The following is a 15,330-nucleotide window of genomic DNA, read 5'->3' as shown; positions in this document are numbered from 1 at the left end:
CAGTAGAAACAGTGTCAGACTTTATTTTTGGGGGCTCCAGAATCACTGCAGATGGTGACTGCAGCCATGAAATTAAAAGACACTTACTCCTTGGAAGAAAAGTTATGACCAACCTAGATAGCTTATTCAAAAGCAGAGACATTACTTTGCCGACTAAAGTCTGTCTAGTCAAGGCTTTGGTTTTTCCTGTGGTCATGTACGGATGTGAGAGTTGGACTGTGAAGAAGGCTGAGCGCCGAAGAATTGATGCTTTTGAAGTGTGGTGTTGGAGAAGACTCTTGAGAGTCCCTTGGACTGCAAGGAGATCCAACCAGTCCATTCTGAAGGAGATCAGCCCTGAGATTTCTTTGTAAGGAATGATGCTAAAGCTGAAACTCCAGTACTTTGGCCACCTCATGCGAAGAGTTGACTCATTGGGAAAGACTCTGATGCTGGGAGGGATTGGGGGCAGGAGGAAAAGGGGACGACAGAGGATGAGATGGCTGGATGGCATCACTGACTCGATAGACGTGAGTCTGAGTGAACTCCGGGAGTTGGTGATGGACAGGGAGGCCTGGCATGCTGCGATTCATGGGGTTGCAAAGAGTTGGACCCGACTGAGCGACTGAACTGAACCGAACTGATTTTAAAATAAAATACAAATATTTTCTTTTAATTTATATGTACTTTTTTTCAGTTATTAAGTTGATGGGGTACAAATATTTAAGTTGTCTGAACTCAGTTACTTCATAAACAAAGCTGTTAAGTATTTCTTTTGGACTAGGGAGGGAACCATTTTAAAAGTACTCAGATAAGACCAGCACCATGAACCAAGAAAGTATGGGAACCTCTGACTCAATAATTATTTGGCATATTTTACTAGTGAGGGTTACTATGTCTTAAAAGTTAGTCCTTGTAGATGGACTTTTCTTCTTGGGCCATGTGGCAAGCAAGCTGATAGGGGCTGTCCCCTGTGGTAGGTCTGGTCTTTCTCACTCTGTTTTCAATTCCTTCAGGCTTATATCTGGGTGGTTACTTTGGAGCTAGAATACATTTTCTCATCCACCTTTTACCAGTAGCTCTGTAGTGGGAGGTGTGTCCAGCTATTTAATAAAGTGGTACCTTGATTCTCACTCTGCTGTTGACCATTGTCTATAGTTACTTCAATAAAAATCTCTGGTGACTGGCCAGAAGTAACTGAGCTGTTATCAGGTTCCTCAACTTAACTCCTCAGTTCAGTTCAGTTCAGTCGCTCAGTCGTGTCCGACTCTTTGCGACCCTATGAATCACAGCACGCCAGGCCTCCCTGTCCATCACCAACTCCCAGAGTTCACAAGACTCATATCCATTGAGTCAGTGATGCCATCCAGCCATCTCATCCTCTGTTGTCCCCTTCTCTTCCTGCCCCAAATCCCTCCCAGCATCAGAGTCTTTCCCAATGAGTCAGCTCTTCGCATGAGGTGGCCAAAGTACTGGAGTTTCAGCTTTAGCATCATTCCTTCCAGAGAAATCCCAGGGCTGATCTCCTTCAGAATGGACTGGTTGGATCTTGTTGCAGTCTAAGGGACTCTCAAGAGTCTTCTCCAGCACCACAGTTCAAAAGCAATTCTTCAGTGCTCAACTTTCTTCACAGTTCAACTCTCACATCCATACATGACCACAGGAAAAACCAAAGCCTTGACTAGACGGACCTTTGTTGGCAAAGTAATATCTCTGCTTTTGAATATGCTCTCTAGGTTGGTCATAACTTTTCTTCCAAGGAGTAAGTGTCTTTTAATTTCATGGCTGCAGTCACCATCTGCAGTGATTTTGGAGCCCCCCAAAAATAAAGTCCGACACTGTTTCCCCTCTTTCCCCATCTATTTCCCATGAAGTCGTGGGACCGGATGCCATGATCTTCGTTTTCTGAATGTTGAGCTTTAAGCCAACTTTTTCACTCTCCTCTTTCACTTTCATCAAGAGGCTTTTGAGTTCCTCTTCACTTTCTGCCGTAACGGTGGTGTCATCTGCATATCTGAGGTTATTGATATTTCTCCTGGCAATCTTGATTCCAGCTTGTGCTTCTTCCAGCCCAGCGTTTCTCATGATGTACTCTGCATATAAGTTAAATAAGCAGGATGACGATATACAGCCTTGACATACTCCTTTTCCTATTTGGAACCAGTCTGTTGTTCCATGTCCAGTTCTAACTGTTGCTTCCTGACCTGCATATAGGTTTCTCAAGAAGCAGGCCAGGTGGTCTGGTATTCCCATCTCTTTCAGAATTTTCCACAGTTTATTGTGATCCACACAGGCAAAGGATTTGGCATAGCCAATGAAGCAGAAGTAGATGTTTTTCTGGAACTCTCTTGCTTTTTCCATGATCCAGTGGATGTTGACAATTTGATCTCTGGTTCCTCTGCCTTTTCTAAAACCAGCTTGAACATCTGGAAGTTCACGGTTCATGTACTGCTGAAGCCTGGCTTGGAGAATTTTGAGCATTTCTTTACTAGCATGTGAGATGAGTGCAACTGTGTGGTAGTTTGAGCATTCTTTGGCATTGCCTTTCTTTGGGATTGGAATGAAAACTGACCTTTTCCAGTCCTGTGGCCACTGCTGAGTTTTCCAAATTTGCTGGCATATTGAGTGCAGCACTGTCACAGTATCATCTTTCAGGATTTGAAATAGCTCCACTGGGATTCCATCACCCCCACTAGCTTTGTTCACAGTGATGCTTCCTAAGGCCCACTTGACTTCACATTCCAGGGTGTCTGGCTCCAGGTGAGTGATCACACCATCGTGATTATCTGGCTCATGAAGGTCTTTTTTGTACAGTTCTTTTGAATATTCTTGCCACCTCTTCTTAATATCTTCTGCTTCTGTTAGGTCCATACCATTTCTGTCCTTTATTGAGCTCATCTTTTCATGAAATTTACTCTTAGTATCTCTAATTTTCTTGTACAGGAGGCAGGGATCAAGACCATCCCCAAGAAAAAGAAATGCAAAAAGGCAAAATGCCTGTCTGAGGAGGCCTTACAAATAGCTGAGGAAAGAAGAGAAGTGAAAAGCAAAGGAGAAAAGGAAAGATATAAGCATCTGAATGCAGAGTTCCAAAGAATAGCAAGGAGAATAGGAAAATAGTCAGGGGTGCCTTAAAAATACAGAATTCCAGGCCAGAGTGATGTTGTGATTTATAGTAAGATATTTGGCCTCTGTCCCTGTTGTTTGCACAGCTCCTAAAACCCTTGGAATTTCCTAAGGATGACAGAGATTTTGTTCGCTTAATGAGGTGGCTTTTGTACCACCTCTAAGGTGGGGAGTTGGTTGTCAGGAGAGTCAGGAGAGTGGTCAGAGGGTTGGAACTTTTAGTCCACCAACTTGTCTCCTGGCAGGGGAATGGGGATGGAGACTGAGTTCAATTACCAATGGCCAATGATTTAGTCAATTATGCCAAAGTAATGAAGCCTTTATAGAAACTCAAAAGGAGGGTGGTCAGAGAGCTTCTGAGTTGGTGAACATGAGATCTGGGTGAGTGGCATGCTCAAAGAGAGCATGGAAGTGCCACACCACTTCCCCATACCTTGCCCGAGGCATTCCATCTGGCTGTTCCTGGGTCCTATGTCCTATAATAATCCAGTAATCTATTAAGTAAACTGTTTCTGAGTTCTAACAAATTAAATCAACCCAAGGAGGGACCTCCAATCTATAGGTGGTTGGTCAGAAGCACGATAACCTGGGCTTGAGACTGGCATCTGAAGTCAGGGGTGAGGGGAACTGGCAGTCTTGTAGTCTTAACCTATGGAATCTCTGGGTAGATAGTGTCTACTTACAATTGAATTGAACTGTAAGGCACCCAGCTGGTGTCATATACTACATGGTAGTGTGGAAACCCTCCCCAGCCACCCTCAACACATGCACATTGGAATTGAGTGACCAGAAAGAGTACCAGGGTTGAGATGCACTGCTTCAAGAGCCGATGCCCTGCATGATATGAGTTTCTGCCTGTTGCCTCACCTAAGCAGCAAGCTCTCCTTCTCATGGCCCACCCCAAGAACAAGCCAGCATCTGAAGATGGCTGAGCAAACCGTGCAGGTTTATGTGAAAAAAAGTGTACAGCCTTGCTCTTCAAAATGTGGTCCAGGGACCACAGCTTCAGCATTACTTGGGAGCTTGCTGGAATTGCAGAACCTCGGGACCCAGCTTAAACTTGCTGGATCAGAACCTCCACTTTAGAAAGACTCTCAGGTGATTCCTGCATTTAATAACACTTGAGAAGTGCTGAGCACTGTCTACCTCAGTTATATTTCTGAGGGACCTGGGGTGCCTTCCCTGGGAGATGCTAATTCAGGAGGCTGTTCAGCTCCTTTTCAACAGAAAGCTTGTTGCTCTGAATTAAAAGGCTTTTCTCATTTGAAAATGCATCCCTCCATGGTGTCTGGAAGGAAGGCTGACTGGCACAGGAAGGCAGACAGGAGGAAACAATCTAATGCAACAGCGTAATGGTTATAGACAACAATACTGTATTAAAATCTTTAAAGCTGATAAGACTAGACCTTAACTATGCTACCACAAAAAGGAAAGGATAGGTATGTGACATGATAGGGGTGTTAATGGTAATCATATTGGCTGGTAATCATAGTGCAATATATAAAAGTATTAAATCAACACGTTATATACTTTAAACTTACAAATGTTATATGTCAATTATGTATCAATAAAAATTTTTAAGACAGATTAGAGATCCTTCTTCCTGATTCGCTTGCAATTTTGAAATGAATCCCTTCTGTAATTTACTACATAATAAATGGGCTGCTCTCAGGGGATTGAACTGTTGGACTGAGACTCACAGTGTCCCTGTACTTCACAAAGTTGAACGTCATGTTAACCCAGTCTAACTTCATTTTCTCCAAGTTTTTCTCCAGAGAGTATTCCTTACTGGCAGCTGCACCAATGGGCTCCAGTCTAAAGAGAAGAGAGAATGATAGTAACGTCAACAGAGGAGGCATCAAAAATACATTAAAGGAGGAATTTCAGTTCAGCCATTAGAGAAATTTAAAAAGCCTTTAATTTTACAAAAAGTTTACCATCCTACTCTAATATTTACCAGTATCTCCAATGTTTTGCAAGATTTCTTTACCCTTGGCACTATTGACTTTCGGGGCTATATTAAAGGCTGAATTGTATCTCTCCAAAAATCATATTGAAGTCTTAACCTCCAGTGCCTCATAATATGAGTTATTCTATTTGGACATAAATAGTTACTTTGCGTGCTAAGTCACTTCAGTTGTGTCTGACTCTGTGACCCTATGGACTGCAGCTTGTCAGGCTCCTCTGTCCATGGGATTCTCCAGGCAAGAATACTGGAGTGGGTTGCTATGCCCTCCTCCAGGAAATCTTCCTGACTCAGGGATTGAACCCATGTCTCTTATGTCTCCTGCATTGGCAGGTGGGTTCTTTACCACTTATTTCGGAAGCCCAAATAAGTCTTTAAAGATGTAGTTAAATTGAAATGAGGTCATTAAAGTAGGTCCAATCCGATATGACTGGTATCATTAAAAAAAAAAGTATTTATTTATTTAGCTGTGCTGGGTCTTTAGTTGTGGCATGTGGGATCTTAGTTCTCCAACCACGGATTGAACCTGGGCCTCCTGCATTGGGAGTGCGAAGTGTTAGCCACTGGACCAATGACTGGTATCTTTATTAGAAGAGGAGATTAAGATACATACATAGAGGGAAGACCACATGAGGACACAGGGAGAAGGCAGTCATTTGCAAGGAGAGAGGCCTTGGAAGAAACCAAATCCCAGCCCTCAGTCCCTATCCCCTGCCCCCACCCCCAAGAAAAACCCCCTTGACCTTAGACTTCAAACCTACAATTGTGAGCAAGTAAATTTGTGTTGTTTAAGCCAATCGGACTATGGTATTTGTTACAGCAGCACTAGAAAACTAATACAAGGAGGTTAATTCTTTGTTGTGAGCAGCTGTCCTGTGCACTGCAGGATGTTTAGTAGCATTCTTGGCCTCAACCCACTAGATGCCAGTAGCTGACTCCCCTAGTCCTCACCCCTTGCCAGTTGCACCAACCAAAAATGTCTCCAGGTGTTGCCAAGTATCCCCTCGGAGTGGACATCCCCAGTTGAGAACCACTATTTTAAGCATTAAAACAAAACCTTTTTTCCATTTTCATTTACTCCTTATTATTCCTATTTACTTCAGAATTATTGGGCTTCCCAGGTGGTACGAGTGGTAAAGACCCTGCCTGCCAGTGCAGACTTAAGAGACGCAGGATTGATTTATTATTGACTTCTTATGCAGATCTTAGAACTTCTGTTAATTTATATGATGGCTTTTTCTCCATTTTCTGTCCATACTTTTAAAAAACATATCTGATATTTTCCTGATGCATTGGGCCCATCCATGGAACAGCCCCTCTAGAGGTTCCATAGAAAGAGAGACATAGTGAGAGAAGGGGAAGATAGATTCCTTTCTTCTTCTTTCTGCAGGAGAGCTAAATCCAGGTGTGACTGAAGAACTAGATACCAGTTCTTCTGACTCCTAATCCAGCGTTTCTTTCTCCCCAACAATGTGCTTTCTGCCCTATCAGAGGAGCAACAGAATTGCTCACATGTGGTCAGCCAAACAGGACAACTGAATTGAGCTGAAAACCCAAATTTGGCCTCACAGAGGGAAGTAGAAGAGGCATGGATAACGCCAGATGAACACCTCAGCAGCACGGTCACCATCCTAAACGTGACCTTCTCAGGAGACAACTAAATTGAGTGAGCATATAGAGAATAATAAAGGCAGGTGTCAACCTAGATGAGTATGAGACAAATAGGCTGGATGTGTGGCTGTGACTAAGTCACTTGACAGGCCTTCAGTCCCCATTTGCCCATATCAAGGGTTTTGGTATAATTAAATAAGACAAAATGCTTGGAAATGTGCCTTATGACTTATGATTATGCAGATAATTGCAGGAGAGGATTAATAAGGTTGGGAGTCCATGAAGTATATCAAATTGACCTTATCCAAATGCACTGTTAGTCACTCAGTCATGTTTGACTCTTTGTGACCCCATGGACTATAGCCTGCCAGGCTCCTCTGTTCATGGATTTCTCCAGGCAAGAATACTGGAGTGGGTAGCCATTCCCTTCTCCAGGAGATCTTCCCAACTCAGAGATCAAATCAGGGTCTCCAGCACTGCAGATTCTTTTACTGTCTGAGCCACCAGGGAAGCCCCCTAACTAACTGTGGGCTGTGATAAAACTACCTTAACTACAGAGAGTGGGCTATAGAGGGCACCATACCTCACTAATAGGTGGTAGCTGAGAACTTAAAAATTAAGTCAGTTCGGGTTACATGCCTTATCTCATAATCCTCACAATAACTCTTGATCACCTAGCTACTATTATTATTTCTATTTTACAGATAAGGAGACTGGGCACACAGAGGTTAACAACTTGGCCAAGGCATCACCACTTCTGGATTTGTCACAACTGAGCACAGTGGCAAGAAGCGTGGCAGTATGCTGTGTATTTGCTCACCCTCTGTCTCCAAACGTGGGTTTATCTTTCAAGGCAGTAAAGAGTAACAGTTAAGGCTCTGAAGTCAGCTAGCCTGGGCTCAGGTCTTGGTTCTTGTGACCTCTGGATAGTTACTTAATTTCTCTAATCAATTTATTTTCTCATCTGTAAAACGTGACTAAAATTACCTAGAATATTAGGTTGTTGTGATGGATAAGTTGGCTAATGCATATAAAATACTCAGTGCAGCATAATTGTTCTAGAGCTGCTATTTCTTGGGAACATCTTACTGGGGAAAATGAGGCCCTTTAATAAAATTACATAAACCTGGTAAAAATGATGTGTCCAATCCCAAAGAAAGGCAATGCCAAAGAATGCTCAAACTACCACACAGTTGCACTCATCTCACATGCTAGTAAATGCTTAAAATTCTCCATGCCAGGCTTCAGCAATACGTGAACTGTGAACTTCCAGATGTTCAAGCTGGTTTTAGAAAAGGCAGAGGAACCAGAGATCAAATTGCCAACATCCGCTGGGTCATGGAAAAAGCAAGAGAGTTCCAGAAAAACATCTATTTCTGCTTTATTGACTATGCCAAAGCCCTTGACTGTGTGGATCACAATAAACTGTGGAAATTTCTGAAGGAGATGGGAATACCAGACCACCTGACCTGCCTCTTGAGAAACCTATATGCAGGTCAGGAAGCAACAGTTAGAACTGGACATGGAACAACAGACTGGTTCCAAATAGGAAAAGGAGTATGTCAAGGCTGTATATCGTCATCCTGCTTATTTAACTTATATGTAGAGTACATCATGAGAAATGCTGGGCTGGAAGAAGCACAAGCCGGAATCAAGATTGCTGGGAGAAATATCAATAACCTCAGATATGCAGCTGATACCACCCTTATGGCAGAAAGTGAAGAAGAACTAAAAAGCCTCTTGATGAAAGTGAAAGAAGAGAGTAAAAAAGTTGGCTTAAAGCTCAACATTCAGAAAACGAAGATCATGGCATCTGGTCCCATCACGTCATGGCAAATAGATGGATAAACAATAGAAACAGTGACAGAACTTTAGTTTCATGGGCTCCAAAATCACTGCAGATGGTGACTGCACCTATGAAATTAAGAGATATTTGCTCCTTGGAAGAAAAGCTATGATGAACCTATACAGTGATTTGAAAAGCAGAGACATTACTGTGCTGAAGAAGGTCCATCTAGTCAAAGCTATGATTTTTCCAGTAGCCCTGTATGGATATGAGAGTTGGACCATACAAAAGGCTGAGCATTGAAGAATTGATACTTTCTAGTTGTGGTGCTGGAGAAGACTCTGGAGGTTCTCTTGGAGAGCAAGGAGATCCAACCAGTCAATCCTGAAGGAAATCAGTCCTGAATATTCATTAGAAGGATTGATACTAAAGCTGAAGCTCCAATACTTTGGCTACCTGATGCAAAGAGCCGATTTTTGGCAAAGACCCTGATGCTGGGGAAGATTGAAGGCAAGAGAAGAAGTAGGTGAGAGAGGATGAGATAGTTGGATGGCATCACTGACTCAATGGACATGGGTTTGAGCAAACTCTGGGAGACAGTGGAGAACAGGGAAGCCTGGCATGCTACAGTACATGGGTTTGCAAAGAGTCAGACATGATTGAGCGACTGAACAACAATAACAATAAATCCAAAATATTATAATTTCAACACATAATCACTATTTAAAATAAGTATTTTGCTTTTTTTCTTAATAAATCTTTGAAGTCCAGCCTATATTTATACACTCAGCCCATCAAATTCAGAATAGCTACATTTCAAAGGATGAGAGGCCACATGTACCAAGCTGCTCCTGTACTGCACAGCACTGACCTGGAGGATTTGTTAAAACACAGATTGCAGTGCTCACCCCCTGAATTTCTGATTGAACAAATTGGGGTGGTGCCTGAGAATGTGCATTTCTAACAAGTTTGCTGGTGATGCTGATGCAGCTGGACTGGGGTCATAGTCTGAGAACCATGTGTGTTTAGTGAGCCCAAACTCAGTTGCCTAATGGGGTCTTTAGTCTCAGGAACACATCTCCCCATCCATCACCCTGAAGGAAGTATGGAAAAACAAACAGGGTTCTGAGAATTTCTGGTCATAAAAACAGCAGTTTCAACAGTACAAATTCTCACATGCAAACTCTAGGGGCATTTGGAGAAGGAGAGAAAGCAAGTGAAGAGATCTCTCATTTGACCATATTTCATTTAGCTCAGAGAGCCCCTCCTGTTTGTTGCTGTTGTTTAACAAGGAGGAAACTGAGGCCCAGAAAAGTGCTATGGTCTTGCCCAAAGTCTAGCTGGACTTGGAGCTCAGGTTCAAACAACTCTTTAAAAATTTTTATTTTTGAAATAGAATCTCTAACTCAATTTTCTAGTCATAATCTGACATCAACTCTGCAACTGGAGGGACTTCCCTAGGTGGTCCAGTGGCTAAGACTCTGCGCTCCCAATGCAAGGGGCTGGGTTCAATGTCTGGTCAGGGAACTAGATCCCACATGCTGCAACTAAAGATCCCACATGCCACAATGAAGATCAAAGATGCTGCAACTAAGACCTGACACAGACAAATAAATAAATATTAAACAAAAAACAGAAACTCCACAGCTGGAGATGAAAGCTTCACCAGCTGCTGCTGCTGCTGCTGCTGCTGCCAAGTCACTTCAGTCGTGTCCGACTCTGTGTGACCCCATAGGTGGCAGCCCACCAGGCTCCCCCGTCCCTGGGATTCTCCAGGCAAGAACAATGGAGTGGGTTGCTAGTCAGCTGAAATAGAGGTTATCCTAAACCAAAATGAGAAATGTAGCTTGCTATATGGCCATTCAGTCACACAAGTATAGGAAATTACAGATACCTTGACCAAAAACTTTCTGAAAGGAGAAGTCTTACTTTTCAATGAATTTGCCAAATCCAAATTCCAGCATATTTGAGAGACAAGTCGTTTCAGTGGGCTTTATTTCATAGCCGACAATCTCACTGATCTGCAAAGAGAAAAAAACAAGTGTGCATTGTCCAAATTAGTGTTGTTCAGTAGACTTCTTGTGATGACTGAAATGTTCTATAGCTGTGCAGGAGCCACCAGTCACATTCAGCTGGTGAGCCCTGAGATGGTGGCTAATATGATTGAGGAACTGATTTTTAAATTTTATTTAATTTTAATTATTTACGTTTAAATAGCTGAGTGTAGCAAGTGGCTAATGAACTGGACAGTGCAGGTCTAAGGATCTGGGAGGCAGCCTAGGTAGGGCCCAGCCTGCATTGTGTCTGGTTTACTGGGGGTTGTTCTCCCACCAGAACTGGGCATAATGCAAACATGTGGGCACCTTATGGGTTCCACACTACATAATGGTCCTCACAACTAGGTCCAATTTTGTGCTCCCAGGTGGTGAACCAGGGCAAAATGTGGTTCATGCTCAGAAGCTGCTGGATGTGCTGAATCAAATGAGGAAGTCATGAGGACATGGGGCAGGCAGATTCCCAGATTCTGTGATCTGGGGGTGCTGGGAAAGAGGAAAATCTTCCTTCCAACTCAGTGTACTAACTGGTTGGAAATGTTAGCACTTGTTATGACCATTCCTTTGGTGTAAATATTACCCAACTTTATCTTTTAAGTGAAAATATCCCTGTGAACAGTCTTTGATGAAGTCTATGATGGCTTTTGAGCACTTTTATAGGGATTGAGAGATCTGGGCAGCATGAAGGTTATGTGTGCTCAAGAAGAGCAAGTGGGTTGGGGGAATGAAGCTCTGTAAAAAACCTTCCCTATTGCCCAGTTTTGTATCAGTCCAGCTCCAGTAGGACTAAAGAATATCAGAACAGGAAGGGATATGAAAGTTGCATCACGTTCTGTCTTATTCAGCCCTGTGTCCCTGGGGCCTGGAACGTAGCATCAATAAGCACTTGTGGAGTGAAAGCATGAGTGAATCACCCAATTCACACAGCTTCCAATCTGGGTTCTGGGATCACCTGGAGGACCACTGAGGTAACGGAAATAACAAAAGCGATATTACTGCAGGCTTACTATGTGATAGGCACTGTTGTAAGAGCTTTACGTACTTCCTTCATTCTCCCAACAAGGTGAGGAAGGTACTAATACATTATTATTCCCATTTTACATAAAAGGAAACTGAGACAAAGAAATTAAGTATCTTGTTTATGACCATTTAGCTAATAGATCATAATAATAGATCATAATAGCCATTTCAGAATTGGGACTTGGATCTAATTCTGACGCCAAATCTCTCATCCACCATACATTAGTGTTTCCTATAGGTCTTCTAGGTATAGTTGTACAGATTATATACTGCATAACTCCAGAAAGTACAATTCAAACTGTAGGGCACAAAAATAGCATTCCCTCAAGAACAAACCGCACAATTGTTTCTGGTGGCTCTGGGCTCTCATTTATTCTCTAATTCTGCAAGTATGACTTTAGAACAACACATTATCTCTAGGGTTAAATGACTTAACTGTGTAAAGCACTTGGCATAGCACTTGGCCTGTGAAAGACTCAGAGATTTGTAGTTTTATTTTTAAATTGCTTTGTTAATTATACAGATTTAAAAGGTATCTGGTTTTCTAACTCTAAGAGCTGAAGTTATACTATCCAATATGTAGCCACTAACCCCCTGCAGTTTTTGAGAACTTGAAATGCAACTAATTCATATTGAAATGTGCTGGAATTTTGTAAAAGCATGCCATATTTCAAAGAGAGATCACATTAACATTTTTATATTGATTATCTATTGAACTGATAATGTTTTAGATATGTTTGGTTAAATATATTCACAATTTATTTCACCTGTTTTTACTTTTAAAAATGTGGCTACTAGAAACTTTAAAAGTACATGCATGCTTATTATTTCCACTGGGCAGCAGCATCCTAGAGAGTCAGCTTTGGTACATATCAGTGCACCATTACCTGTTCTATCCTGTTTTAAACCACAGTAGAGGTGGCGGAGCCTGGTGGGCTGCCATCTATGGGGTCGCACAGAGTCGGACACAACTGAAGCGACTTAGCAGCAGCAGCAGCAGCAATAAATTTTATGTTTCAAACATGGAGACTAGCCTTTCTTGCTCAAGTTTTGGGAAACGGTCAGAAATCTCAAAACAACCACCTCACAACCCTAGAAAATCCATTTTGTAGCCTTGAGAGCTACAGATGGTTAAGCCTACAGAACCCCTGCCAGAGCCAAATCTGTGAACAAGAATCTCCTGAGTTGGCACTAAGAATTAGAACTGAGAATGCGTCCTCCATGACCATGGAGACAATTTATTGTTCTTCAAAGGATTGTTGGGAAGATGAAATGAGAGAATCCACATAAAGTTTATAACAGTATTCAGTACGTAGTTGGTACTCAGTACACTTTAGCTATTATTGTTATTATTTTAATTCCAGGGAATTTCTCCCCCAATCTGTCCATCTAAGTGGCTTATAAGTGAGAATTATTAACGTCTAGGAACGGTTGGGATTTTTAAAGTGCCCAACTATGAGAATACTATCACGGGAAGCAGCAGATGGAGAGAGGAAGGCTTTCTGAGCCTCGCCTGTAACACTGTTTAAATGCCATTGATGAGGATACTTTCTATAATGCCATCTCATGGAGAGAACTAGCACTGCTGGAGGGCATCTGGCTACCTCACTCTCTAAATGGGTCAAAGTTCTAGTCAGGTTAGGTCCACAGGGAGAGGCACCCCTTTGAGTACCAAGTGAGGAAGCTATCCCTGTACAGATCTCTCTGCTGAGGCAGTTCAAGACCCAAAGTCTACTAGATGTCTTTGCTTTGTTCTTTACATCCTATGCTTATGTCTTGAATTTCAAAACTCCTAATAAGGGTGCTCTCAGACTGCTTCTAGAGAGAATGTCCCTGGTCTTGTGCATGCTTTGCAGAGAGGGAGTTTCAGGGAGGGATCTGTGCATGGAGAGCCAGTCTCATCTCCGCCTCCACACAGAGCAACTCCCTGGTAGAAGATGTTTCAAGGCCATTGCTAGCTCTCGAATGTGATCATCATTTTAGAAACACAGTGAGTTTCCTTTTTTCTTATTAGTATTCACACCACATTTGTCACCTTGATTGCCTGTAAAAATCCCTCACACTAGATTGCTTGTAAAAATCCCATCGTTTTCAGGGCGAATAATTATTATTCTCATTTATGGACTCAAAAGGGCTGAAAAAACAGTGCAAAATTATTTCTGAACATAGCCTGCTGGATGATGAAGCTGAAGTAGGAATCATTTGGCATCATTAGGAGCCCCCAGAAATAGACTTTCACTTTTGTGTAGCCTCGGTCAAGGAACAAATACAGGCCCCTCTCATTGTAATTTGAGACCCTTATCATCTTTTGGGGCTCCCCAGGTGGTGCTAGTGGTAAAGAATTTGCCTGCCAATGCAGGAGACAAGAGAGACATGGGTTCGACTTCTGGGTCAGAAAGATCCCTTGGAGTAGGAAATGGCAACCCACTTCAGTATTCTGGCATGGAAAATTCCATGGACAAGGGAGCCTCGTGGGTTACAGTCTACTGGGCCCCAAAGAGTCAGACACAGCTGAGCAACAGAGCACTATTGTCTTTAGGACCCTGAACAGCGAGGTGCTTAGGAAAGCAGATAAAGAGAGCTTTTGTGGCCACTGGCTGGACTAATACTCAACCACCAGCAATGGGGTCCCCAAAGAAAAGGATCAGCATGTTCATGTGGAGAGGCAGGAAGGGTATCACCACCTTTACTCTCTTGGCCTCAAGTAGATTTTCCTTTCAGAAAGAAAAATTTTGACCCATTAATGGTTCCTGCCTTCCAAAGGGCTATCAGGACCAGAAATGGGCTGGGCTGGTGGGGTGGGCAGTGACAAGGACCTGCTGCCAGTGCCGGTCTTTCATTCCTGGGTTGCAGGAAATGGTGAGGATAGGGATGTGCTGCTTGAATTTATCAATCTTGATTTTCACATTCTCTGCTAAGCGCCTAGGTGCAGGCATGTCCGCTAAGGTCTTGGTCAATTTGTATATTGTCCTCCACATATTCCCTATTTCTTCTGCGATTTCCTCAGCATTCAGTAAAAAGAGGGGTCCTGAAATAGAAAAGATGGGGTGGGAGAAAGGTCAGATCACCAAATAGTGTTAATCACACATACCTTAATTCTCTGAATTTATAATTATGTCTATGGTGTGACACTGTTAACAAGCACAAGCTTTGGAGTTGGTCTGAAACCTCTACCTAACCAGTGAAGCCTTGGGCATACTAATTGAACTTTTCTAAGCCTCAGTAGCCTGACCTGGGACACAGGGATAATAATGGGTACCTTGGTGGGTAGCTGTAAAAATTATATGAGACAAATAAAGTGGCTAATATAATGCCTGGCATACGGAAGCAATTGTTAGAGTTAAGTTGTAGATCCTATTACAGAAGTATCAAAAGGTGTTCCACAAATGCTGTGAAATATTAACAATTGGAGAATGTGGGTGAATAGGAACATGGGAGTTAATTGTACAGTTCTGAGAGATTTTATGCAAGGTTGAATATTAAAAATAGATATTCTTTAAAGCAGAAAATGACATCTCATAAAAAAAAACTTTGCCAAAACATTCATTTTCTTTTTTTCTTTCCCAGATATCTTTTAACATTTGGGTTTCACATTCAGTCTTTCCATGCTGCTGCTTTCTTCTCCTTTTATATTTCAAATTAGTATTAACTCTTATATTATGATGTTGCTAATTAACTCAAAAACACTTTTCTTTCAGGGCTGCTGAGACTAAAAATAGACTTATTCATATAACTTCATTAATAAATAACATACTTTATCGGCCCACACAATTTTGTTAAGAAATAGA

The 15,330-nt window shown here is 42.2% G+C and overlaps 1 protein-coding gene across 1 annotated transcript in view; it reads right to left on the bottom strand.

Moving 5' to 3' along the window:
• Positions 1-15,330, bottom strand: part of DNAH3 (dynein axonemal heavy chain 3) — a 229,731-nt gene that overhangs the window by 155,182 nt on the left and 59,219 nt on the right. Inside the window, exons 19-21 of the mRNA XM_052659374.1 lie at positions 14,359-14,570; positions 10,398-10,489; positions 4,806-4,920 (exon numbers count right to left, since the gene is read on the bottom strand). Coding sequence (XP_052515334.1) covers positions 4,806-4,920; positions 10,398-10,489; positions 14,359-14,570 — 419 coding nt within the window. The remainder of the gene's footprint in view (positions 1-4,805; positions 4,921-10,397; positions 10,490-14,358; positions 14,571-15,330) is intronic.

The sequence above is a fragment of the Budorcas taxicolor genome, chromosome 2 (genome assembly GCF_023091745.1).
Source record: "Budorcas taxicolor isolate Tak-1 chromosome 2, Takin1.1, whole genome shotgun sequence".
Taxonomy (NCBI): domain Eukaryota; kingdom Metazoa; phylum Chordata; class Mammalia; order Artiodactyla; family Bovidae; genus Budorcas; species Budorcas taxicolor.
This window is presented reverse-complemented; position numbering and strand designations above follow the sequence as displayed.